This window comes from Aricia agestis, chromosome Z, assembly GCF_905147365.1.
Source record: "Aricia agestis chromosome Z, ilAriAges1.1, whole genome shotgun sequence".
Classification (NCBI taxonomy): Eukaryota; Metazoa; Arthropoda; class Insecta; order Lepidoptera; family Lycaenidae; genus Aricia; species Aricia agestis.
The window spans coordinates 12,155,465-12,182,522 of record NC_056428.1 but is presented as its reverse complement, the minus strand read 5'-3'; the positions used below and the strand labels follow the sequence as shown (position 1 = coordinate 12,182,522).

Below are 27,058 nucleotides of genomic sequence, written 5' to 3'. Positions count from 1 at the left end.
GGTATAAACCACGAGGTTAATTTTATGAAGGAAAACATTTTATTGTAAAATAATCTACAGCTGAACATAGAACCTGCTTCTTTTTAAACTCGGTTAAAACTGACAACTCTATTAACTTCTATGGATAGCCACGCGGTTTGCCGTTTGAAGCATAAAGATAATGGTTTGAAGCCTATTCTGAAAAATTACTAGTACACACCACGAGGCGAGTCACAAAACATTTTATATTGTCAAAAAAATATTTACAGCTGAACATTAAAGTCGTTTGCTTCTTTTAAAAGTCGGTTAAAAACATGTAGTAAATTCTATTAATAGCCCCGCGGTTTGCCGCTTGAATCATAGGTTTGAAGCATATTCTGAAAAATTACGAGTAACATTTTTGTAAGCTGTAAGTTATGTCTCTATTGATCGTGAGACTTCCAAAACTTAATTACATAGACTCAACAAAAGTTTACAGTTATTACAGCCAATATGATAGGATGTGTATAGCTCCCCTATATAGAGTTTACTGTAAAATTAGCAACGCTGAAAGAGTAAGTTTAAATTTTGTATGATAAAATTCATGACGCTGAACGCTGTGACGCTTAATAACAAAAAAATTGCTCTTCCGGGGTTGCTATAGGTCTACCAGAATCAGATGGCAAAAAGTGAGAAAATAAATTGACTAGCAATATCAAGGTAATTGGAATAAAACATTTTGATCCTTTTTAGGGTAAAAACGGGACCCTATTACTAAGACTTCGCTGTCTGTCCGTCTGTCTATCACCAGGCTGTATCTCAAGAACCACTGTAGCTAGACTCATGAAATTTTTACAGATTATGTATATCTGTTGCCGCTATAACAACAAACACTAAAAACGAAATAAAATTAATATTTAGGGGAGGGGCTCTCATACAACAAACGTAACTTTTTTGGGCTTTTTTGCTCCTTATCAATAATGGCAACAGGTACTTGAAATTTTAACAAAGGTCTATATTAATATTATATCTGTACTTTAATAATTAATAATAATATTAAAATAAAATAAAAATTTAAGGGGGGTTCCCATACAAAAAAAAATACCTATTTTTGCTCTATAATGGTACGGAACCCTTCGTGCGCGAGTCCAACTGGCACTTGGCCGATTTTATTTTCCTTACAGCGGCTGATTCTGTGTGTGAAACATGCGTTATATATATTAAAATTAATCCAATGATCAAGGATATTTTTTGAAAATCTGCCATCCAAATTTGCCCTCAGATCCTGCCCCCGTAGACAAGTGGCAAAACGCTAACGCTAACGCTAACGCTAGCGCTACAAAATGTATGGATTTGACATTAGTATTCTCTGGCGAAGCGATGACTTATGTCAAATCGCATACATTTTGTAGCGCTAGCGTTAGCGTTAGCGCTTTGCCACTTGTCTACAGGCCCTGGTAGATCTGTACTTCCATAGTAAACTAAATATAAGGGACAAATACACCCAAAAGTATTATCACTTTGTTTTGTTACACCCCGTATATAATTTGTCATACTATAATATTACAGCCTATTGAAATATCCCATGTTCTTCCAGGACTCAAAGATTTCGATGGATATGTAAATACCATCTAAATCAGATCAGTGGTTTAATAACCATGAAGATGTAACAAAAATACCGTTAACTTTCATATTTACAATTATAAAACTTAGAAGTTGATTGGTTCTTGAACAGAAAGAATCAAAATAGATCGTTACGATGCGTATTTATGTACTTAGGTATTTATTAATTTTCTTGAATGAAATAAACAACGACCCTTATAATTATTATTATTATTTTAATGTTACTTATCAAATATTGTTGTTAAGCACAGAAACATTTGACTAATATAATGATTATACTTATAGATATAAACATCGATTTTGTCCTCGCGATTACATAAACAAACCTTCTAGATAGACTTTATAAAACTTATTTGTTTTTAATAGGCTACAATTTTGCTACGTTTTAAATTGACCGGCTCAGTCCGGACCTAGGTCGGTTTCAGAGCCTGGATGAATGAATTTTTCATTGGACCATCTTGTCCACGTTACGTCACAAGGATTGTGGTTATATAAGGGGAATATTTTGAACCTATTTGCACATTATGTACATTTACAATTAAGTTGTAAATAAAGGAAGGAATACTGGCAAATATCTATTACATTTTGTACATGTGATGCTAATGTTGATCAATTTTGAGAGGTGATTGTATTGTTAGAAGATTCTTATGTTTACAAGTAATTTCTAATCAAAAGCTAGTTAAAAGTAAAAGTATCTCATTAAATTTTAACTATCATAATATTATGATAGATGCGTCTTATAAATTGATTTTTATATTAAGTACAATCGGAAAAAATGATACTTAGACGAAAAAAAATTGACATCGAGCGAAGCTCCCACTTTGCCGCTTTTTGTATCGATAATGTATTTTATCGATTCCATTTAGACACGGCCTTTCCTTTACGTAACATACAAACAAACAAACAAAACCGGGACTCACGACATCAGGTGTTCTAACGGCGCCATGTTTGTTGTAATTCTTTACGCACATCTAAAATACCACTAAGGGGGTTTACATGGAGATAGAAAAAATGGGTTTTTTACCGATTATGATAGAATTATGGGGTTTCGAGGCGGTGGTATCGATCTCGAGAAACGCGACCGCGGCAGGTAGCGCGGCGACTGACGAGTGCCGAGCGCTGACTGCGCGCGCCGCCCTAAAGCCGCCCGCACACTGTGTTACCAAGTAATGCTAAATATAGATTATGTTTAAAGATTCGTGTTCAACATAATCTATGGACGCATCCACACCATGATCCCGTACGTAACACTTTAATGTATATTGTGGTGAAAGCATTAATTATCTTGTTTATATTTCTGTAATACAAAATATATTGATACCGATATTATTTTTAAGCAGTAAGCGCTGAAATTACGGACCGAGAAGATTATATATATTAAATTTTAAATTGTAATGTAAAGATGTTTACCCCTAAATTAATACAAATATTTTTATCAATGAACATGGTGTATTACAGCACTAACTGCCGTACTCAGAGACATTTAATTACGATAAACCTTCAATTTAATGGAGAGTTTGACAGGTAATGTATGGGGCTTATGTCAAAATTTTGAATTAATTACATTTAAGTAATTAATGATCCACTCTGAGTGCGGCAGTTAGTCATTGCGTGCTAAATTAATTAATAGAGTATACTGACGGATTTTCATATTTTTAACAGTTACTTATAATTGATTATGCTATTTTGTTTATTTGACACCAAAAACCTATGACGAACGTTAACAATTAAAAATACTATAAACATCCTGTGGAATTGCTGTTTATAGTTCCCTAGTTGTTTATTATTAGATCAGTTATAATAAATATAACTTTTTTAACGTTATAATTAATTATTACACTACTAAAACTAATTGCGTAATCTATAAATATGCAAATAATTTTACGGTACAAAATACAAACATCATAAGACAATATTATTATTAGCGACCTGTATACATAAAACTGCTTTTAACTAGAACATGTACCCCACATGTAGAAGTATTGAGGCCCACGTGTATGAGATTATCAATAAACCGGCTATGAGCGTAATCATATTTCCCCGTTTTTATTCGCTTACGTCACAGAATTTCCCCAGGCAAAATATAATCCTCTATGCTTCACTCGGGCTAGCTTGTCGCTAGCGTTCATTGACTCCCTGTCAAAAACTTGTCATTTTCCATATAAAAACACGATTGACAATATCTGACACTTCATTGTCAATAGCGGTTTATATGGAAAATGACAAGTTTTTGACAGGGAGTCAATAACCGTTAGCGACAAGTTAGCCCGAGTCAGAGTAGACAGAATTATAGAGTATACCGACTTAGAACTTATGTTGAAATTTTTAAATTTGACGTATTATGACGAAAATCGTCGCTAGTGTTGTTAACTTGTTACCTACGAATTTAAAACTATGACATATTCGCTGGACGTGTTCCTCTTTGGTCGTATTGTTGTTTGTGTTTTGGCACATGCGATTAAAATTGTCAGAATCCAATTTTGAAATCTTTATTTTAAATATTTAAAAATAGATTATATCAGCCAGCGCGAGGCACATTCCGTTCATAATCCTAGTGAAACCCGATGAATTTGACAGATATTGAAACCTGTCCGTCTCTTTGCAGTCGAACTACTGGTCGTTATGTCTATTGTGCCCGAGTGAAGTATAGTATGTTATTAGGACCGTTTGTTTGAATGTATTTTTGACATTGTCAAAAATACATTCAAACAAACGGTCTACCCCCCCCCTCCCCCTTGTGATATTTCGTGATTTTTATGGACCCCTCCCCCCCCCTTTCGAGCCTCACATGATTAATGGACAGCCCCCAAACGGAAAATTAGAAGAGTTTCATTATAATTCACTAATTTAAGGCTTTTAAAAAATTTTGCGGGGATTAAAAATATTCTGGGATTTTCGGTTGGCAAGTAGCACTTCGTAGAGCAACGTAGCACTTCGCACCGCAACGTAGCGCTTCGTAGCAAGATGTAACGTTTCGTAGCGAGACGTATAGCTTCGTAGCAAGATGTAACGCTCCGTAGCGAGACGTAGCGCTTCGTAGCAAGATGTAACGCTCCGTAGCGAGACGTAGCGCTTCGTAGCAAGATGTAACGCTCCGTAGCGAGACGTAGCGCTTCGTAGCAAGATGTAACGCTCCGTAGCGAGACGTAGCGCTTCGTAGCAAGATGTAACGCTCCGTAGCGAGACGTAGCGCTTCGTAGCAAGATGTAACGCTCCGTAGCGAGACGTAGCGCTTCGTAGCAAGATGTAACGCTCCGTAGCGAGACGTAGCGCTTCGTAGCAAGATGTAACGCTCCGTAGCGAGACGTAGCGCTTCGTAGCAAGATGTAACGCTCCGTAGCGAGACGTAGCGCTTCGTAGCAAGATGTAACGCTCTGTAGCGAGACGTAGCGCTTCGTAGCAAGATGTAACGCTCCGTAGCGAGACGTAGCGCTTCGTAGCAAGATGTAACGCTCCGTAGCAAGACGTAGCGCTTCGTAGCAAGATGTAACGCTCCGTAGCGAGACGTAGCGCTTCGTAGCAAGATGTAACGCTCCGTAGCGAGACGTAGCGCTTCGTAGCAAGATGTAACGCTCCGTAGCGAGACGTAGCGCTTCGTAGCAAGATGTAACGCTCCGTAGCGAGACGTAGCGCTTCGTAGCAAGATGTAACGCTCCGTAGCGAGACGTAGCGCTTCGTAGCAAGATGTAACGCTCCGTAGCGAGACGTAGCGCTTCGTAGCAAGATGTAACGCTCCGTAGCGAGACGTAGCGCTTCGTAGCAAGATGTAACGCTCCGTAGCGAGACGTAGCGCTTCGTAGCAAGATGTAACGCTCCGTAGCGAGACGTAGCGCTTCGTAGCAAGATGTAACGCTCCGTAGGAAGACGTAGCGCTTCGTAGCAAGATGTAACGCTCCGTAGCGAGACGTAGCGCTTCGTAGCAAGATGTAACGCTCCGTAGCGAGACGTAGCGCTTCGTAGCAAGATGTAACGCTCCGTAGGAAGACGTAGCGCTTCGTAGCAAGATGTAACGCTCCGTAGCGAGACGTAGCGCTTCGTAGCAAGATGTAACGCTCCGTAGCGAGACGTAGCGCTTCGTAGCAAGATGTAACGCTCCGTAGGAAGACGTAGCGCTTCGTAGCAAGATGTAACGCTCCGTAGCGAGACGTAGCGCTTCGTAGCAAGATGTAACGCTCCGTAGCGAGACGTAGCGCTTCGTAGCAAGATGTAACGCTCCGTAGGAAGACGTAGCGCTTCGTAGCAAGATGTAACGCTCCGTAGCGAGACGTAGCGCTTCGTAGCAAGATGTAACGCTCCGTAGGAAGACGTAGCGCTTCGTAGCAAGATGTAACGCACCGTAGCGAGACGTAGCGCTTCGTAGCAAGATGTAACGCTCCGTAGCGAGACGTAGCGCTTCGTAGCAAGATGTAACGCTCCGTAGGAAGACGTAGCGCTTCGTAGCAAGATGTAACGCTCCGTAGCGAGACGTAGCGCTTCGTAGCAAGATGTAACGCTCCGTAGGAAGACGTAGCGCTTCGTAGCAAGATGTAACGCTCCGTAGGAAGACGTAGCGCTTCGTAGCAAGATGTAACGTTTCTTAGCGAGACGTAGTGCAGTGTGCAACGTAGCGCGGCGTTACGCGATTTCCACTACCAAAATATATTGATACTAATTGCAATCGTTATACATAATAAGTCCAATGTTCATACTTATGTATACTAATACATATTACTTTTTTTTGTATGTCTGTTAGCAATTCAACTGACTTTATGAATGTAGACCATTTTATCGCGGAAAACGTGTGTTCCCTTTAAGGCGAAAGTGAAATTTTTGTTAAATATTTTAACAAGTTAACATCCTTAACTCCACCAACATTATACGCGGGAAAGCCATGCTTCGGCACGAATGGACCGGCTCGACCGGATAAATACCACGTTCTCACAGAAAACCGGCGTGAAACAGCGCTTGCGCTGTGTTTCGCCGAGTTCGAGTTCGTGAGTTTACCGGAGGCCCAATCCCCTAACCCCTACCCTATTCCCTTCCCTACCCTCAACTATTTCCTTCCCTTAACTTCCCTACCCTCCAGTATTACCCTATTCCCTCTTAAAAGGCCGGCAACGCACTTGCAACTCTTCTGATGCTGCGAGTGTCCATGGGCGACGGAAGTTGCTTTCCATCAGGTGACCCGTTTGCTTGTTTGCCCCCTTATTACATTTAAAAAAAAAAATTAAAATTTAGAATCCACAAAATGTATCGAGAAACATATTTGAAGTATTAAACTTACTGTCTGAAAATATTAAATAATAGAATTATTTTAAAGGTCTTATTACAAGATCACTGAAATAACAGCGTTGTTAATTGGCTACAGTTTAACAACTATTCTTGTTTGCTTTTCAAGTACTTACTTAATACAAAGGGCGTATTGAATATTTCAGTAACATCTTTTCATTACGAAACGCTAGAGTTATTAGCATTTTGTGATCAAAAGTCTGACTGCTGCAATTAGAGACATTAAATGATAACTTAACCTTCATTTTAGAAAGATATTGACATAAAACTCCATACATCTTCTGTCAATCATCAGTATATTAAAGTTACGTATGTATTTTTTAAATTTCTGTGAGTGTAGCTGAGGGTTCGGAATCATAACAACAATATTTGCATATATTATATTATATAGTTCAGTATTTTTCAGCATTTGGACTTTGCAATCCTGCTTTTTTCTGCTGAATAATCTAAAATTTAGATAGCTTTAGCATGTCTCTCGTTCCCCCTAAGATCATACGGTTTTCATGCTTTTATACCGCTGTTGATATTGGCAAGGAGATTCAGTGGTCGGAATAGAAATAGCCATATTGTGTGAAAAACCCTCGTGTACACTATCTACATCCATATGATACTGATATTATAAATGAGAAAATATGCCTGTCTGTTACCTCTTCACGCCCAAACCGTTAAATTGATTGTGTTAAAATTCGGTATGGAGATATTACGACTCCCAGGAAAGGACATAGGATCCTTTATATCCCGGAAAATGTACGGTTCCCGCGCGATAACCGGAGCAGAGTTGCGGACGTCGCCTAGATTCACATTATCTCAGAGGTTTTCAACCTTTGGACTTTGCAATGTATAAAAAAACATAGGATAGCCCCGTATAATATAAACCTCGTGTAGACTAGATATTATGATGATATACATTGTATGAACGTAGATATACATTCTACATATAACTGGTAATTGAAGGCTATCACAATAATCTTACTGGCGTGACACCAGAGAAATAAATCTGATTATAAAACTAAAAGCCTTGTTTCAACAAGCGTGTTGCCAGAGTAGACAGGTGGTGTTGCCATGCAGCGTGTCAACAATGTAAGACGTATCGTTATTATAGTAGAGGAAGGGAGGGTGCTATTTTTGTAGTCATCCGAGCGTTATGGAGACCTAGTAGGTAGGTTTTGTACATTAGGTAAAGCTGATAAAAAAGTGATAAGAATTTAATTTTAGCGGTGTATTCAGAAACACCTGCCATTTTAAAGTTTTGAAAAAGAAAATATATTCAGAAAATTGCTTATTTAGGTAAATTATAAATAAATTATAAATATATTTAGTTTAGAGCAAAATAAAATATCTGCGAAGCTTAGTTAAGAAAATAGGAAGCTTTATTCTTTTACTTTTTAAAATGTCCTAAATGTCCAGGCTTACCTAATCTTTGAATCGTCAGTGCGTTATATGGAAGCTTTTTTGGGGTATACTAAACATCCCCTATCTTAATCTGACTGAAAAAAAATTGTAGCCACCACCTGAGAAATCTGGTTTCTATACCATGATAACTAGACACATGTCGGAAGCCTATGCAAGCGTAATCTGACACGCTCGAGCTACTCCCGAAATCCTCTCTTCCCCTCCCCAACTATTAGTTATAACGATACAAAATTCTAAATTCGAATTTCTAGCTACTATTATTTTAAGCTATATACGAATATAGCTTAAAATAATACTTAGGTAGTTCCCTAGAACAAATATTTTTTTTATTACTACCAAGCTAATTTTTCGTGAGTAGCTTCATTTTGTTAAATTAACAACAGTTTCCTCTGCGAAAATTCTTGAAAGTGTTACCTAACAAAGATAGAAAGCATTTAATATTTCGATTAAAATTATCCTAAAATATGGATTGTTCTTTTTGTAGGACAAATAAGTCCTATCAATATAGAAAAAAAACAGCTCATTATGGCTCCGTTTTAGGGTTCCTTCCGTAGTCAACCAAGTTGTTGATTTTTTAGGACCATCAAATCGAAATATTAAATCCTTTCATATCTGTTAGCTACCACTTTCGAGAATTTTCACAGAGGAAAATGTTGTTCGTCTTATGAAAATGAAGCTACTCACGAAAAATTAGGTTGATAGTAATAAAAAAAATGATCTAGGGAACCCGGATAATAACGAAGCTAGAAATAAAAATGTATGGGATTTGAAATAACGCGTCGTCATATTATGACATGGCGTTGGCGATGCCTTATGTAAATTCTTGTTTCACTTTATTATTTAGAGAATGCAAGTTGCCTTAATACTCGGTATTTGATATTATCGCTAATAGATATAATGAGGCAGTGCTTACTTCTTAATGCTTAATGCTTATGTCATTGGTGATAACTTTGCATTGGAATCGAACTGGTGACCCGCAGCTGTCCCAACAATTACAGTATGGCGTGAAATTAACACCCACGATGTAATTATGGTAACAATTAGAGCGGTTCATCTAATTAATAACGACATTGAAACATCGCAGTGTCTTCCCAGTGCTCGAGAGACAAATGCCTTCTTCGGTACCTATTGTTTTTTTTTTTGTTTGCCAACAAAACCCAAACTGGCCAGTTTAAAAATTAAGGCTAAAAAAAGCTAAAATTAAAAACTTAAAAATTTAACAAATACTCGCCAGTCACCGGTTATAAAAACAATTGCAAAAAAAATAAAATTTGAAAAATGGAACACTGTGATCCCGATTGTTAAGTTTAGATTACTTTTTAATGTTTAGCCTACTGTTTAGCCAAATAATTAGAATGTAGAGCTAATTTTATTCACTTTAAATTGTTTTTCGCCAACTAAACGAATATTTGTTTTTGATGTTAATAATTATTGTTTATTAACAATAATCGTCATACTATGCATTGGTATTATTAACATTCATTGATACCATGTTTTGTCCATCTATTATTTTACAGGTGATTTTCATAGTGTACATTCCGACCAGTAATTTTGAACACATTCTGAAGTATGGCAAGCCAAAGGCCGAGGATCCTGACTGTCAACTGCAGGTGGAACTGCGGAATAAGAAGATGAAGAGCATACCCATACATTTCACACAGAACTACTATGGGGAGACGTACAGTCCTACTCTCACTAACATCACTGAAAGCGACGAATTTATACCTATGGAGAATGTGAGTTATTTCGAACGTACGTACGTAGCTTAGGTACGTTCGTGTGAAGTTACAACAATAAAACTAAGTAAATAATATGTAGTAGCTGTAAATTGTTAATATAATAACACAAACTTGTAGATCAAATTAAAATATGTGCTGATAAAAAAATTTGCAAATCCAAAAGTGGTCTCTCAATAAATTATTTGAACAAATAAGTAAGTATATACTCAAAAATATTTTAGTGTGTTTGTGGTTAAAAACCAGTACTATATAATGCTACCTGGCAATTTCAATCTCTATAAAGTCTGGTGCAACTTAAGAGGGCGACTAACTCAAAAAATCAAACAACGTTCTTCTCTCTTCACACTCACGCCCGTCTTTCATATGCCAGATGAAAAAGGACGACGCGGATTCATCGCCAAATTAGTTTTTTCTCAATAACTCGATATTTATGGGTGAATTTCCCAAACGGCTTTTTTTTTGTCTTCGTTGAAATTACTATTAAAAAAAGGGAATATTGTTGTAAATTATTTGTTTTACTATTCAATCGGTAGCTATAGGATTGTGGCAAAAATATAATATGCCTAGGACTATTAAAAAGGTATAAATAACTTAAAGATCTATTTTTATCAAATCGGTGCTGTCCCTCTACTTTTTTTACAAACAAAAACGCTTACATACTAGAATATATGAATAATTTAAGGGTATAACTTAGATTATTTCGTAGAATATTAGTAAATCTATTATAATATACCATATTTTATTATATAATTAACGATTATAGTTACTTAGAGGCACAAATGTACTTGTCCTGAGAATTTTCCTCATATCGCTGGATAAAAGAAATTTGAGCATTACTTTTCATCGACGAGTCGGACAGTCTCCCCACCCCAATTTTAATTTACTCCTTAGTGTGTGCTTCCACGCAGTCAAGACAGATTTGCATCAAACCGCTGCATATTCGTGCCAACAATAAAAGTATGCCATTAAAATGCTCTCGGACAATTATTTTATAATATCGGTGATTGAATTTTTTAAATGTAATTAATAGTTTTAAAATTGTTGTTTGGTTCTAATTAATGTATTAATAGGAGCGAGGAAATAGAGAAAAATGTGGAAAAGCGGGGGAAATTATTTGAAAGGGCTTATCTCACGAACTACTGGAGCAATTTTTCTGTTGTTATTACACAGATAAAAAGTAGACCACGTGAAGGTTTTTTTGGTATGTAGGAAATTTGGTATAACGATACTTTGAGTCCCAAAAAGAACATAGGATACATTTTATCCCGGAAAAATGTACGGTTACTGAACAATATACTTTTATGATTTGCGCGTAAACTATTCAATCTATTTTGATTGAATTTGGTATGGAGATACTCTGAGTCGCGGGAAAAGACAAGGGATATTTTTTATCCCGGAAAATATACGGTTCCCGCACAATAAACTTTTATGATTCTCGCCTAAACTACTTAATCTATTTTGATGAAATTTGGCATGGAGATTAGAAGTCGCGGGTAACAGTTAGTCGGTTGATAATTTTATCATATCGGTGAAGTGTTTTATCATATCGGTTGATCTATTGGCATTTCGTTAAGTATACAAAGAAATTACAAATGTGCATGATAGTAAAAATGAATGGATGTAAGGATGTGTTGAAACTACTAAAAGGTCTTTCTATAACTGAAAGGCTGTAATTGCGTTAATAAGTATATTTACTCACTTCTCCAATGTGCAATTTACAAGCCATATTTTAGCAATGCATCTATTGACAATTCACCTGTCATGTATGCTTTTTTAAATATAAAATAGGTAGCAATATTGAACCGGACATGCCGCCCACCAAGGACATCTAGTGATGTCCTTAATAAACAAAAATAATTAAGTTCTAAGCTCTAATTGAACATGTTAACAAAGCATATTTTTAGATAGAACACTAAAACCAACAAAAATACAATTCTGATATAAGTAAACTCAATATTAAAAAACAAGATAACTAAGAATGATATCAGTCTGTTGGAAGACAACACACTTTAGTTACAGGTCTTTTCAAAATGTTATTTTTACACTTCACTGTCACAACACGTACCAAATTATCTTTTCCAGGATGAGTATCAATGACACGAGCCATAACCCATTTTCCAGGGGGAACGTTGTCTTCTTTTAATAATACCAGTTTACCAATAGATATGTTAGGTTTATTTTTTGTCCACTTTTTCCTTTCTTGTAATCTTAACAAATATTCTCTAGACCATCTTTCCCAAAAATTCTGAAACATTCTTTGTGCCAGCTTCCATTTATCGAGCCTGTTGACATTTGTCTCTAGATAACTTTGTTCAGGTACTGTTATTGGCGCTTCTCCGATAAGAAAATGACCTGGTGTCAATGGACTCAAATCTGAAGGATCGTCGCTCATAGGGGAAATAGGCCTTGAATTTAATGTCGCCTCGATTTGTGTTGTAACTGTAGACATTTCCTCATATGTTAAGGTAGTATTTTTTAGTATTCTCCGAAGATGAAATTTAATTGACTTGACTCCTGCCTCCCACAAGCCGCCAAAATGTGGTGCAGCTGCTGGTATGTGATGCCAAGTTGTTCCATCATTGGCTAAAAGTTCTTCAATTTCAGCTCTCACTGTTTCTATATTTTTTTCAAAGGCCGACATCAGCTCTTTATTCCCAGCAGTTAAGTTAGTACCATTATCACTCCATATATTTTTACAGTGACCTCTTCGAGCAACAAATCTTTTAAATGCAGCCACAAATGCTTCTGCCGTTAAATCTGTTACAATCTCTATATGTATTGCCCGCGTCACCAAGCAAATGAAGATAACAATGTATCCTTTTTGAGTTTTACATCCTCGGCCCTTTGACAATCTTAAGTCAATGGGGCCGGCTAGATCTACGCCTGTGTTCAAGAAGGGTCTAGCAGGTGTGACTCTATCTTTGGGCAAGTCCCCCATTAATTGCGTTGCAGTTGCTGCTCGATATCTAGCGCAAGTAACGCATTTATGTAATACTTCTCTCAAAGAGCTTTTCGCACTCGTAACCCAAAACTTGGTACGAAGATAGCTGACCATTAACATTGGACCTCCATGCAGTGTTTTATGATGACAATCTAACAAAATTAATTTCGTAAATGGATGCTTGCAAGGTAATATGATCTGATGTTTGGCTTCTTCAGGAATATGAGCATTGGCTAGTCTGCCACCTACTCGTAATACATCATCTTTATCGATAAAAGGGTTCAATGTCCTTATCTTACTTTGACTGCTTATGTTTCTTTTTTCTTTTAAAGCATTTATTTCTTCTGTATATTCTGTATTTTGAATTATTTTTATACATTTCATCATAGCTTGATCTATTTCATCTCCAATTAAATGTTTATGCTTAGGTTTTGATCTTTTAGTAAAACGTAACAAATATGCAACAACTCTTAGTAGTTTTCGCAAACTTGAATATCTTGAGAATAGGTCTTTTATTCCCGTATCAGTCAATGTAGTCATTACCTTAGCTGTTCTTTCCTCTATTTCTGTTTCAACTTCTGGTTGTTCTTCCAATTTAACTGTATTTGTTCTCAGCTCTTCAGGGCCGGACCACCAGAGTGAATGCTCAATCAATTGCGCCGGAGTTGTACCACGTGATGCAATATCTGCTGGGTTGTTTTCCGATGCAACATAATACCAATGATGGCTAGGTAATAATTCTATTATTTCTGCTGTTCTATTTGCCACAAATGTTTTCCAGCGGCTAGGATGACTTTGTAGCCAGGCCAAGACCACCTTGGAATCACTATAAGCATAAATATTATCTATTTTGACGTTCAGCTGTCCTGCCGTTTCCAGTAACAAATTAGCTAAAAGAACAGCACCGCACAATTCTAGCCTCGGAACTGAAATAGTTTTAATTGGTGCAACTCTAGTCTTTGCTGTTACTATATTAGTATGAATTGAACCATTCCTTTTGAAAACCTTTATATAAATTACTGCGGCATATGCTATAGAAGATGCGTCAGCATATCCGTGCAATTCTACATCTATATCATCATCATTTGTGTTCATCCATCTGTTTAATGTTATATCCTTAACTTGATATAATGTTTTTTTATATCGAACCCATTCATCTTTCAGGGTGTCTGGAATTTCTTGGTCCCATTCTATTTTTCTGGAAACGGCAGGACAGCTGAACGTCAAAATAGATAATATTTATGCTTATAGTGATTCCAAGGTGGTCTTGGCCTGGCTACAAAGTCATCCTAGCCGCTGGAAAACATTTGTGGCAAATAGAACAGCAGAAATAATAGAATTATTACCTAGCCATCATTGGTATTATGTTGCATCGGAAAACAACCCAGCAGATATTGCATCACGTGGTACAACTCCGGCGCAATTGATTGAGCATTCACTCTGGTGGTCCGGCCCTGAAGAGCTGAGAACAAATACAGTTAAATTGGAAGAACAACCAGAAGTTGAAACAGAAATAGAGGAAAGAACAGCTAAGGTAATGACTACATTGACTGATACGGGAATAAAAGACCTATTCTCAAGATATTCAAGTTTGCGAAAACTACTAAGAGTTGTTGCATATTTGTTACGTTTTACTAAAAGATCAAAACCTAAGCATAAACATTTAATTGGAGATGAAATAGATCAAGCTATGATGAAATGTATAAAAATAATTCAAAATACAGAATATACAGAAGAAATAAATGCTTTAAAAGAAAAAAGAAACATAAGCAGTCAAAGTAAGATAAGGACATTGAACCCTTTTATCGATAAAGATGATGTATTACGAGTAGGTGGCAGACTAGCCAATGCTCATATTCCTGAAGAAGCCAAACATCAGATCATATTACCTTGCAAGCATCCATTTACGAAATTAATTTTGTTAGATTGTCATCATAAAACACTGCATGGAGGTCCAATGTTAATGGTCAGCTATCTTCGTACCAAGTTTTGGGTTACGAGTGCGAAAAGCTCTTTGAGAGAAGTATTACATAAATGCGTTACTTGCGCTAGATATCGAGCAGCAACTGCAACGCAATTAATGGGGGACTTGCCCAAAGATAGAGTCACACCTGCTAGACCCTTCTTGAACACAGGCGTAGATCTAGCCGGCCCCATTGACTTAAGATTGTCAAAGGGCCGAGGATGTAAAACTCAAAAAGGATACATTGTTATCTTCATTTGCTTGGTGACGCGGGCAATACATATAGAGATTGTAACAGATTTAACGGCAGAAGCATTTGTGGCTGCATTTAAAAGATTTGTTGCTCGAAGAGGTCACTGTAAAAATATATGGAGTGATAATGGTACTAACTTAACTGCTGGGAATAAAGAGCTGATGTCGGCCTTTGAAAAAAATATAGAAACAGTGAGAGCTGAAATTGAAGAACTTTTAGCCAATGATGGAACAACTTGGCATCACATACCAGCAGCTGCACCACATTTTGGCGGCTTGTGGGAGGCAGGAGTCAAGTCAATTAAATTTCATCTTCGGAGAATACTAAAAAATACTACCTTAACATATGAGGAAATGTCTACAGTTACAACACAAATCGAGGCGACATTAAATTCAAGGCCTATTTCCCCTATGAGCGACGATGCTTCAGATTTGAGTCCATTGACACCAGGTCATTTTCTTATCGGAGAAGCGCCAATAACAGTACCTGAACAAAGTTATCTAGAGACAAATGTCAACAGGCTCGATAAATGGAAGCTGGCACAAAGAATGTTTCAGAATTTTTGGGAAAGATGGTCTAGAGAATATTTGTTAAGATTACAAGAAAGGAAAAAGTGGACAAAAAATAAACCTAACATATCTATTGGTAAACTGGTATTATTAAAAGAAGACAACGTTCCCCCTGGAAAATGGGTTATGGCTCGTGTCATTGATACTCATCCTGGAAAAGATAATTTGGTACGTGTTGTGACAGTGAAGTGTAAAAATAACATTTTGAAAAGACCTGTAACTAAAGTGTGTTGTCTTCCAACAGACTGATATCATTCTTAGTTATCTTGTTTTTTAATATTGAGTTTACTTATATCAGAATTGTATTTTTGTTGGTTTTAGTGTTCTATCTAAAAATATGCTTTGTTAACATGTTCAATTAGAGCTTAGAACTTAATTATTTTTGTTTATTAAGGACATCACTAGATGTCCTTGGTGGGCGGCATGTCCGGTTCAATATTGCTACCTATTTTATATTTAAAAAAGCATACATGACAGGTGAATTGTCAATAGATGCATTGCTAAAAATATGGCGGAGCAAGGCTGCCGCCTCCCCTACTACGTGCATTTTTAAATAATGAAGTTTTTGAACGTCTTGTAGTGCTTCATTATTGTGGATTAATGATATGAACTGATCATGAAATGAATACCATTCCGTATATGAGCCACTAAAAGTTGGAATCTTTATCGCAGGAATTTTGACATCTATGGGAGTGAATTTATTTACAGATGCTGGAAAATTTTCGACTGTGCTTGCTTTTTTTTGTTCGAACTGCTGTAGAGCTTCTAGCATTGCGATATTTGTCTTTGTGTACTCTTCTTCGCAATTATAATATATATCTTCGGTTTCGTATGCAGTTGTTTTTAATTCCTCTCTGTCGTATGTATTATAAAGTATATGATGATTCTCCTCCACTCTGTTCCATATTTGTTGAAGTAACCGCAACTTTATATTCACATAGTTTGGACTTTGTTCTTCCTTCGACATAGACATAAACTTTATGTACATTTTGGATATTCGCTCCGAAAGTTCTATCTGACTATTTATAACTCGTTCCATTTTTTTTGTTTTTAATTATAATGTCAATATTTACAAATTATTCTATGTCAAATTATTATTCTTTCCAAGTTGACACTATTGTCACTTAATTCAATGACGTCTCTCTGGCTAGCTGTATAGTTACTTTTTCTTCAACTAAAACCTTACCTTTTCTCTATGATTGTAATGACGTCTTTGACTTATGAAATTTTCTACAATGACCTAATTATAATATTTATGGATATTTATTTTATGATATTTATAATGCAATGTTATATATGTATTCTATATATTATAGACTTCTCTCTATATTTATTTACAAATTCCTTAGCCTCTTTGCTTTTTGTTAGGTTCTCTTCGCCTCCCACTTTTTAGTTAAGCACTGTTTACTCACCTCCTTTAATATAGCGATGGCGACCACAAAACTATAAATCTTATTTGGTTGATTGCTCGATGGACCATGTTGAAACTACTAAAAGGTCTTTCTATAACTGAAAGGCTGTAATTGCGTTAATAAGTATATTTACTCACTTCTCCAATGTGCAATTTACAAGCCATATTTTAGCAATGCATCTATTGACAATTCACCTGTCATGTATGCTTTTTTAAATATAAAATAGGTAGCAATATTGAACCGGACAGGATGTATAGGTCATTTAAAGTTTTTCCTTTATTTTTATTTTTACATCTAGTTCATTTTAATAAACACAACGATGATATTTTTTTTTATTCTATATCCCTACATCAAATGACTGGATTTCCCAAACCGCTTTTTTGCGCGGCAAGGCTGAAAACTATCTTATTTTTTCAAGATATCGTTTTCATTTTTGATTTTAAAAGTAAAACATAACGCTTATAATTCGGGCCTATCTTTATTTTTTTAAATAATTGTTATTTTTTATTAAAATTATATCAATTTTATGGTGCTAACTTCTGTAATTGAGTTTTTATGACACAGTTTAGGTCGGTCACGGAGAATTTTTAAAGTTTGGTGGGATTTACTCAACGTTGTTTCTAAAAAATACCATTGATTCCTTAAGCATAAAAAATACGCCATTTACTTCATTCAGCCACATTCTAACCCGCTTAGGAGGTGGCTGTGGGCTGAGTCGTACCAGTTTCCAGCAAGAAATGAAAGAAAACCGTTTTATCACAAAACCCCCACCCCCGATTTTATGCAATTTTGGTGTAATTAACCCAACCAGCAAAAAGTGGTTTTTATATTATCCCCAGGAGTAAATTCCATAGGACTATAAGAGACTTTTATCCACATAATATAAGTCCGGAAAAGGGCCCACTTTATAAGTAAAATTTTACTTATATCGTGTTTATAATGGACCGCTTCAATGCCGTTTACGCCTATATTTCTCCTATAGTAGAATTACGTGAGTGCAATTAATCCTGCGAATGCCAATATAAGTAAATTATAGGAAAAAGTGAGATGAATACAAGCCTTGCAACGCTTCTATAAGCTCACATTTTGAGAACAGTCGAATTGTGTTCTGTGAGTCTAGGAATTGTCAAAACTTAACTTTTAATTTTATATTATTAAATGTCAACCATTGTAATTAGAAATATAATATAGTAGAAAATCAATAGCTTTTTGTTGTTAATAGGTTGTATTTTCGAAGGGAAATGTGAATTTTCTGAAAAATATAACATGGTTTTAATTAAAATTTAAATTATAGGCTTAAACGTACTGAAGTAAAAACGGCATTCATTTATGCCGATAAAAACACAGTAGCAAATACCAAAACCATCATCGGAGCTATATAAGTCCAAATAGCATTATAAAATCGCATTCCAGGATTATTTTTCTGGTTGGGAAATTATCCTACTTGTGGCAATAATATCATGTTGTTATTTTGAATATCGAGTTTTGGTTTGTTCATAGTTAAGCTAATGTGCTATAACTTTAGTGCACGTAGTTTTTTAATGATTATTTTTCTCGCAAATTCCAATTTTAAGAGTGGGGTAAGAGAGTTTGTAAAACATTATTTTTACAAAATACCATTGATTCTTGAAGCATAAAAAATACGCCATTCACTTCATTCTATCATAAGCTAACTCGTCTAGGTGGTGGTTGTTGTACCAGTTACCCGTAAACACCTAATCTCCAATTTTGGTGGAAATAAAAATTTCCACCAAAATTATATAAAAATGCAAGTTGTTGAAATCCACTCAAATATTGTAAAACATTTCAAAAATATTTTAATTTTATTTTAAGTACTCTATTCTTGATCAAAATAAATACATAAATATAATATTATAAAGATAATATTATCATATCGCTGGAATAGTATCTCATTTCGGTGGTTAAGCTTATCATATCGGTGCACAGAAATAAAAATCGGTGCCAATTTATTATATCGGTGAACTTTTTTATTTACACATATTTTATATACTTTTCAGGTTGTATGTATTCTTTAGGATACAAAATGTTCCCAAATTTAATATCATTAAATTTGACGTGGGAGAGCCATGCTTCGGCTAAAAGGTCATTTGATGAAATTCACCCATATACAACATTTTAAAAATCCGCTAGGTCGATCTCTCAATGATAAAATTTTATACAATGTGTTAAAATATTAACTTAGTTCAATGCACGGTTATGGCAATAAATGAAAAATTCGTGAAAATTAAATGCATTTTTGTGGTTTTTTCTATCGAGAAAATTTTAAGATATCGTGTTTTTGCTCAGATCAAATTTTTGGAAATATAACGTTGCATCTAATTTTAGAAAATGAAACAATTCAGGGCTTATTTTCTAGTATAAAAATGAATTATAAAATCGATAATTTTGAGTTAGTCGCCCTCACAACACCGAAAAAATATAATATGTTGTAGACAAGGCGCGCTGATATGAATGTTATTTTAATGTCCTTAGCGTCGATATTCGTACTGACAGACATCGACCTGCTAATTTCAGGGCGGTATCCTTAACCAACGTGACTATTGGAACATAATACAAACGTGAATACAAAATATACAATGTAGAAACTAATAGGGCTTCGACCTGTTTTAACGAGACCCGAAATTATTTGTGTAACGTAACAATGGTGTCGACACAACAGAAGCTTTCAATTTATCAGCAAAATTGTTTATTGTGTAGCTAAATTAACCGGTTTTTTATAAAATTTGGACTCGCTCGATACTCGACAGTATTTTTATAAAAAAATAAACACATACTGCCGCACTCATAGACATTTAATTATGATTAAACTTAAATTTAACTAACTGCCGCACTCAGAGTGGAACATTAATTAATTGTAATTAATTCAAAATTTTGACATAAGCCCCATACATTATCTGTCAAACTCTTCATTAAATTCAAGGTTAATCGTAATTAAATGTCTCTGAGTACGGCGGTAACAGTGTGACAGATAATGTAATGGGCTTATGTCAAAATAATTAATGTTCAATAATTAATGTTTGTCTCTGAATTATTAGTTAACATCCCTTTTTCTAGGTATATATTTTTAATGTTCAGTCTCTGGAAAACGAAAAGAAACTGAAAATGTCAAGTTTAGTCACTCAAAAGGTGGCAATATCGAGTAACAACTATCTCAAGCGATTCCCTTGCAAACTTTCTTCTGGACAGCTTGCAAAAAGCTGTTAAGAGTTGGCTGCACCAGAGGCGTTGTTATAGTTAAGGTTAAGGTTAACGTCAAATATGGCGTACATTATTGACTTTAACAGCTAGGGATTTGACAGTTCATTTGACATATTTTTGTAATGGTTAAAGTTAAAGTTATAGTTAAAGTAAGTTGGTAAAACCCACCCTAAGACCTGTTTCACCACTAAACTAACACCATAAGGGCCTGTTTCACCACTTTCTGATAAAGTGCCTAGGTTATTCACAACTTTTTCGACAGATTCTCCATACTTGATCTGTCAAGTTAATTGGTGGATAGCCTTATCAGGAAGTGGTGAAACAGGCCCTAAAAATCCAAATCTAGCTATCAGCTAGCAAAGCGGGCGAGACGATTTTTATTTATATAAAAAGCTGTTGCACCAAGGTACGCCTGCGTAGAAACGGTATGCCGCGGTAATCTTACATTGTACTTGTTACTACATGGCTTTTCTAGCCCTTCCATATCTTTATCCCTACTCTACCTCTATATTTTCAGATATTGGAAGAACTGCTCAAGCGGTGCCATATCGAACACGCTGTTTGGACGTCGGACAAGCCGGGTAACTTCCACCATGTTGTGTTCCCGGTGGCCGCTGGGGATGAGTGCGAGACCGTGCTGCACTGTCTCACGCAGCTCGGTATTGGTGTCCGACATAAGTCTATTGTGAGGTATATGCCGGTAACAGCAGAGTATAAAACATACCTTAGAAAACATTGCTAGTATCCCATTATTATAAAGTTTTATAAATGCTTTTGAAGAGAACAAAACTTTTTGCTAAAAAGTGGCCTCTTGTGAGTTTCTTACATTGGTTCTCGCCGGATTATTTCCCGAACAGGTAGTATAAGGACAACACGTAGACCGTCTCAAAGTATTTTCTTCAAATTTTTTTATTTTTATATGGCGGTGTAGTATGAAGATAATTATATTATGATATAATTATCATAATATAATTATATACATAGAAGATATTATATTATGAGAGTCCGATTTTGGTATAACTTAGATATTAAGAGGGCGACTAAAGTAAAAACTCAAACATCGTCCTTTTCTCTTCACATCACGATCGTCTTTCACATGCCAGGTAAAAAAGGACTACGCGGAATCATCGCCAAGTTAGTTTTTTCCCAATTGTAACTCGATAAATATTATCGAACATTTTAAAAATCCGCCAGGTTAGTCCCTTGGCGATAGAATTTTATACAATTTGTTAAAATATTAACTCAGTTTAATGTACGGTTTTGGAAATATATAAAAAGTTGTCAAAATTAGATGCGTCTTTGTGATTTTTTTCTATCGAGAAAATTTTAAGATAAAATATCGTGTCGCTAGGTTGGACCATCGGAAATATAATGTAAAATCTTATTTTCAAGTATAAAAATGAATTATAAAATCGACAATTTTGCTTTAGTCTTAAGGAGTGAGCACACTGAGACGGGCCGTGCCGGGGCTGAGCGTGCCGGGGTTCATCGCAAAAATCCGCCTTCATACAATTTGTATGGAAGCGGATGCGCGTATCGCACACATTGTCGGGGCGCAGCGGATTTCCGCTACCATACAAATTGTATGGAGGCGGATTTGCGATGAGCCCCGGCACGCTGAGCCCCGGCACGGCCCGTCTCAGTCTGCTCACTCCTTTAGGTACTGTACAAGTGTACAGCTTAAATTTCTTTTCTTGCAGTGTCGTACCGTGTAGCGTCGTACATTCAGCTAAAGAGCGCGCCATTGATGACGACACAACAGTTTTGTAAGTAGTAAACAAGATTTTTAAGTAGACAGAGAGTGCCAATTGCATATTTTCTCGAACTGTAATTCACGACGTGTTATTCCCCGGAGCCTTCAGCAGCTTAGGTATAAGCTTTGCGGTTGAAACTAGCATACTGTATACACAAAGTACAAACTGCAAAAAATATTACCTGCACTTCTCTTGGCGTTGCCATATTTTGTCGTAAGACAGTCTTTTTACAATTTCTCCCTTTTAGCAATTCACAAAACAAAAAAGTCATCCAGACTAAACGTAAGAACGAGCAACTACTTGCTTTAAATCAATCAATCAATCAAATCAGCCTATATTCGTCCACACACACGGCACATAGGCCTCTTTCAATGAACGCCAATCTCCTGCTACTCGCATCCAACTCGCAACTACTTTCTCTGGCCACTCACAATAGCAATTATTCTTCTAGACGTAAGAACGAGGAGGCGCGTCGCTGGCGCAGCTTTGTGGAGTCCATCAGATCCAAGCTGACGGTGAAACAGGTCGTGGACGGCGTCCGCGGCGGCGGCGAGCTGTCCTTCGACTACCTCACCCTCATCATCACCGCTGAGTGAGTAGAAAAGAATGAAACGTCCGTGCGAAAATACACAAACACTTTAGCGCATACAGGAAAAACTCCAAAAACGGGAAGGCATTACTTTATTTTTATTTTTTTATTTATTTTTATTTTTTATTTATTTTTTTGAATCAGGCTACGTAGGCCCATACAATATATACCTTTATGACTAACATACATAAAAACTATAATAATATATAATATATAGGTAAACTTAACAACTACTTACACATTATCACGAATTAACGGCGACGTAACGCGCGCTTCATTCCGGAGTCTCCCCCGCAACCTTCGGTAAACCACATCAGTCAGCCAGAATTCCTCCGCTTCAAAGGTCGGGAGAAGATGCGTCGGTACTCTCACCACAAAGAAACTGAAGTTGACCTTGTGGTACCAGCTAATAATACTGAGTTCTATGACAAAATATTTTTTATATTTAAAACTGGTACCGACTTCAAAATAATGAAGATATTGTGTACAGAAATAGTTGAGGTTTAGGAGAATTATGCCTAAGGCACTTCAAAGAGTAAGAATTATTAAATTATTTAATACTTGTTTATTCATTATAAATTATTATTGTTTTTACCCTGGGAGTCGGTTTTAATTTTTGTTAAAAATAATAATTTCACTATTTTAGTCATTTATAAGGTTTCCTGTACAAACTAATGTTAACATGCTTAGTATTGCTTAGTGACTTTGGATACAGGATACACTCATTGTCTGAGATCACTACCACTTCAGAATTGCTTAAGCAACTCGAAGCATTATATACCACTGTATAATATGCTTGGCTTTCATCAAGCAATGATAAAATTAATATTCATAAAGGCTAAAGTTCTGTTCAGTGACTTTCTTTCTATCATTACACTAATGACTATAAAACTCATCAGCTCAACATAATATAATATTATTTTTTATTTTTTAATTATTTATTGTGCACAAGAAATATTAACAAAACAACAATTCACACAGTAAGACGACACAAAGGATCTGCTTATTTCTAATAGAAATCTCTTCCAGCAGCCCTACGGAGAGAGATTGGATAAGGATAGCAGATAGGACGTGCACAATCATGAATGTAATATTATAATATAAACAAGTACTAGACTTATGCTCAAATATAACTATAATCGTCCGTATAAATTTTAAGAAGATAAGCATACCTCAAAGATCTCATGATCAAATTGCTAACTTGGTAACCTAAACACCAAGGTTGAATCATTTACATTGAATTAACATTAAAAAAAAAATAATCGTTCGACAAATTCGGGTTTCGATCTTAAAGACGATTAAAAGTATCAATAATAGTGTTATAATTAGATAATTCATGGTCTGGTGACTGGTGGTAGTGATGATGATGATGAATGTAACTTGCATAGTAGCATATGCTTTCAGTTCTTAAACCAACTCCGAAAGCCACAAACTTGTATTTATAAGGAATCCGGAGTTCTCTTAGCATCTGCGGAACTATCATCTAATTGCAAAATCTTGCTTTTTGATAGCATATGCTTAGGATACTTCTCATATAATCGATATCACTATATGTTTCTATATAAATTTTGAGGAGTTCCCTTGATTACTCATGGATGTATGGTGGAATAGTGGTGATGATGATGATGATTAATTAAATTTGCATAGTAGTATATGCTTTCAGTTCTTAAGACAACGCCGAAACCCCCAAATATGTATCTATAAGGAGTAAAGAGTTCTGTTCACCACCTTCGAACCATGGTGTATCCTGGTGCAAAATCTTACTTTTTGGTAACATATGCCTGAAATACTTCATATGAAACCAAAAAACCATATGTTTCCATTTGAATTTTGAGGAGTTCCCTCGATTACTCATGGATCCCATCATCAGGTCACCACTTTTGTGAAAATGGGACCAAATTGGAGTGAAACCTAATATAAGAAAACAAAAATTTTGAAAATCGGTTCACAAACGGCGGAGTAATCGTTGAACATACATGAAAAAAAAACATATCCACAGCCGAACGTATAACCTCCTTGTTTTTGGAAGTCGGTTAAAAAGAAGACTAAAGACTGTTTCACCACTTATTGATAAGTGCCGGATAGTCTACTAGATATTTAATTACAATTAAGTAATTAATATTCTTGTGCGGCTTTAAAAAAATGAAACAGGCTGTCAATAAAATGTATGTACTTAAGTAAAAAAATTTAATATGTAATGTTGAGTGAACAACTATCAATTCATTCGTTCTTGTTAAAATGTTCTTGTTATTAAGGCGACGAAATTGCAATGTAAATACAGAATACTTGTATTTACAAACGTCTTGACGTTTAACACAACATGTTTGCTGCAAATTGCAATGTATCATTTAGGCCATAGCCCATAACTCATCGAGATGCCATGGCGATGTGGCCAGCGACGTTGACATGGCGCAGTCTGACGTAGGTACCTGCTTCGCCAGACTGCGCCATATTTAACTAAACATGATACATTAAGAAAATGTATAAATCCTGAAGAAAAACTATTTGTAACATTGAGATAAGCATATTTAAAAGTAAGTATATTTATATTTGCAATTTAATCACACATGTCTAAAGTAATGGTAGTAGCTTTGGAGTAATTTGACAAACTGGACAACGATGTGCCGTTTCAGAACTTCCGGAATGAGTCGAATATCCAGTACGGTAGCTTGAAGGAGACGGTTGAATTTGTTGGGCTTGCGCCCTTGTGCTTTGAAGGTAACATTCAGGATTAGTTGCACTGTCGAGAACAGACATTAGCTTAATTTTCGTAGCCATTTTTTTTTCTGGAGGTACTTTTTTTAATGTACCTACCAAAGACAACATAAATAACCTGTCCTCGTCATTATTTTTTGCGTCAACATTTTCTCTCGTCTCGGTGCTTTTCTGAGCTTCACGAAATATATTATTATCATCTTCGGAACACGTACTGACCCTTGTTCTCTTTCTTTTTTTACGTTGTACAATCTGTATATCATATTGTACCATCTGCATATCTGGTTCAGAGTTCTCCGCATGTTCTTCTTTAACGGCGTATTCAGGTTCTTCTTTAACGACGTATTCAGGGTCCTTTACAGCTACAACATTTTTTAAGAATTGCAGTTGTTGAAAGAAAACATATTCATTTTTACGTGGTCCACCGTCAGATCCGGACATTACTTTTTTTTGGCGGCCAACTTCCCTTGTGAAGCAGCCGCGGATACTCTTCCACCTTCTTTGTAATGCAGTAGCTGAAAGTAAATTTTAAGTAAAGTTTATAATATTTTATTACTTTTTGCAGGTATCTTGCAACTGGTTGCACACTGGTTGTACATTTATGGAACTATAAGGCTGTATGTAAATATAATAAGGCAAGTGCGAGTCGAACTCGCGCCGAAGGGTTTCGTACCGTTATAAAGCAAAAATAGGCCAAAAATTATGGTTTTTGTATGGGAACCCCCCTTACATTTTTATTTTATTTTAATATTATTGATAATTATTAAAATACATAATAATATATAATTTAGAGACTATTAACGTCTATTAACAGTATGTATTTATATCTCCTAGAGTGTGTGTCGTAGTGTGTGTAATGTTTTATTCTTCCTGCGACCTACGTTAATCACCTACGTTTCCGCATTTTTCATCAAAAGGAATCCAAAGTTTTACGCTTGCGTATTAATATAAAGATTAGATGGCTATTAATTATATGACCATACTTTGACAGTAAGGGGTTCCAATCTGTTATGTCTGGTGCGTAATAGAGGAGGGAGAACAGCATTAACAGTTCGAGACAAACTTGCAGACTATTCTGTAAATCATAACCCGCTACCATGGCAAAATCGGCCAAGTGCGAGTCAAACTCGCCCACGAAGGGTTACGTACCTAACGTACCGTTGTAGAGAGTTATAGAGAGAGAAGGATATTGTGAAAATTTCAAGTGCCTAGTTGTAGCCATTAATTTGTTGTTATATATATATTTGGGATCTCGCGAGTTTGACGAGATTCGTCGACGTCTTATTCGAAGCGCGGAACACGGAGTACGGGCGGAGTTGCGATCTGTCGGTTTTGTTGCGGACGAGGTGTTTCTCAGATTTGTTCGTGCGTCCGATTGGTCGATAATTGAGCCGGCGTACCGCAAGACTACGGTTGGGTTGCCCATAACAATATTTTGACGTAAACAGTTAGGGCAACTTGACTCGGCCCATTCAAACGTTTTTTTATGCCGCAACCGTTCTATACCAAACAAATCTTTCATTTGATTGGTATATTTTGTTAATTAATCTGCAATATGTAATGGATCTACTGAGTAGATATAGTTTCATTTAATTTAGGCCGGCAACACACCTGCAGCTCTTCTGATGTTGCGAGTGTCCAT

The 27,058-nt window shown here is 36.0% G+C and overlaps 2 protein-coding genes across 8 annotated transcripts in view; one reads left to right on the top strand and one right to left on the bottom strand.

Annotated features, from left to right (window-relative positions):
• The window catches only part of LOC121738503 (sodium/hydrogen exchanger 3), a 43,561-nt gene extending 40,869 nt beyond the window's left edge, over positions 1-2,692 (bottom strand). For 4 of the 5 annotated variants that reach the window (XM_042130594.1, XM_042130599.1, XM_042130595.1 and 1 more), the window contains exon 1: positions 2,502-2,587. In XM_042130594.1, coding sequence (XP_041986528.1) covers positions 2,502-2,552 — 51 coding nt within the window. In that variant the 5' untranslated portion in view covers positions 2,553-2,587. The other variant, XM_042130596.1, reaches the window with a different exon arrangement.
• Positions 1-27,058, top strand: part of LOC121738506 — a 62,057-nt gene that overhangs the window by 20,477 nt on the left and 14,522 nt on the right. Inside the window, exons 1-5 of one of the 3 annotated variants that reach the window (XM_042130605.1) lie at positions 1,651-1,721; positions 9,780-9,998; positions 20,876-21,048; positions 22,059-22,124; positions 22,564-22,704. In XM_042130605.1, coding sequence (XP_041986539.1) covers positions 9,894-9,998; positions 20,876-21,048; positions 22,059-22,124; positions 22,564-22,704 — 485 coding nt within the window. In that variant the 5' untranslated portion in view covers positions 1,651-1,721; positions 9,780-9,893. Of the gene's footprint in view, positions 1-1,650; positions 1,722-9,353; positions 9,384-9,779; positions 9,999-20,875; positions 21,049-22,058; positions 22,125-22,563; positions 22,705-27,058 lie in introns of those variants that run through there. The other 2 variants (XM_042130602.1, XM_042130604.1) reach the window with 2 other exon arrangements.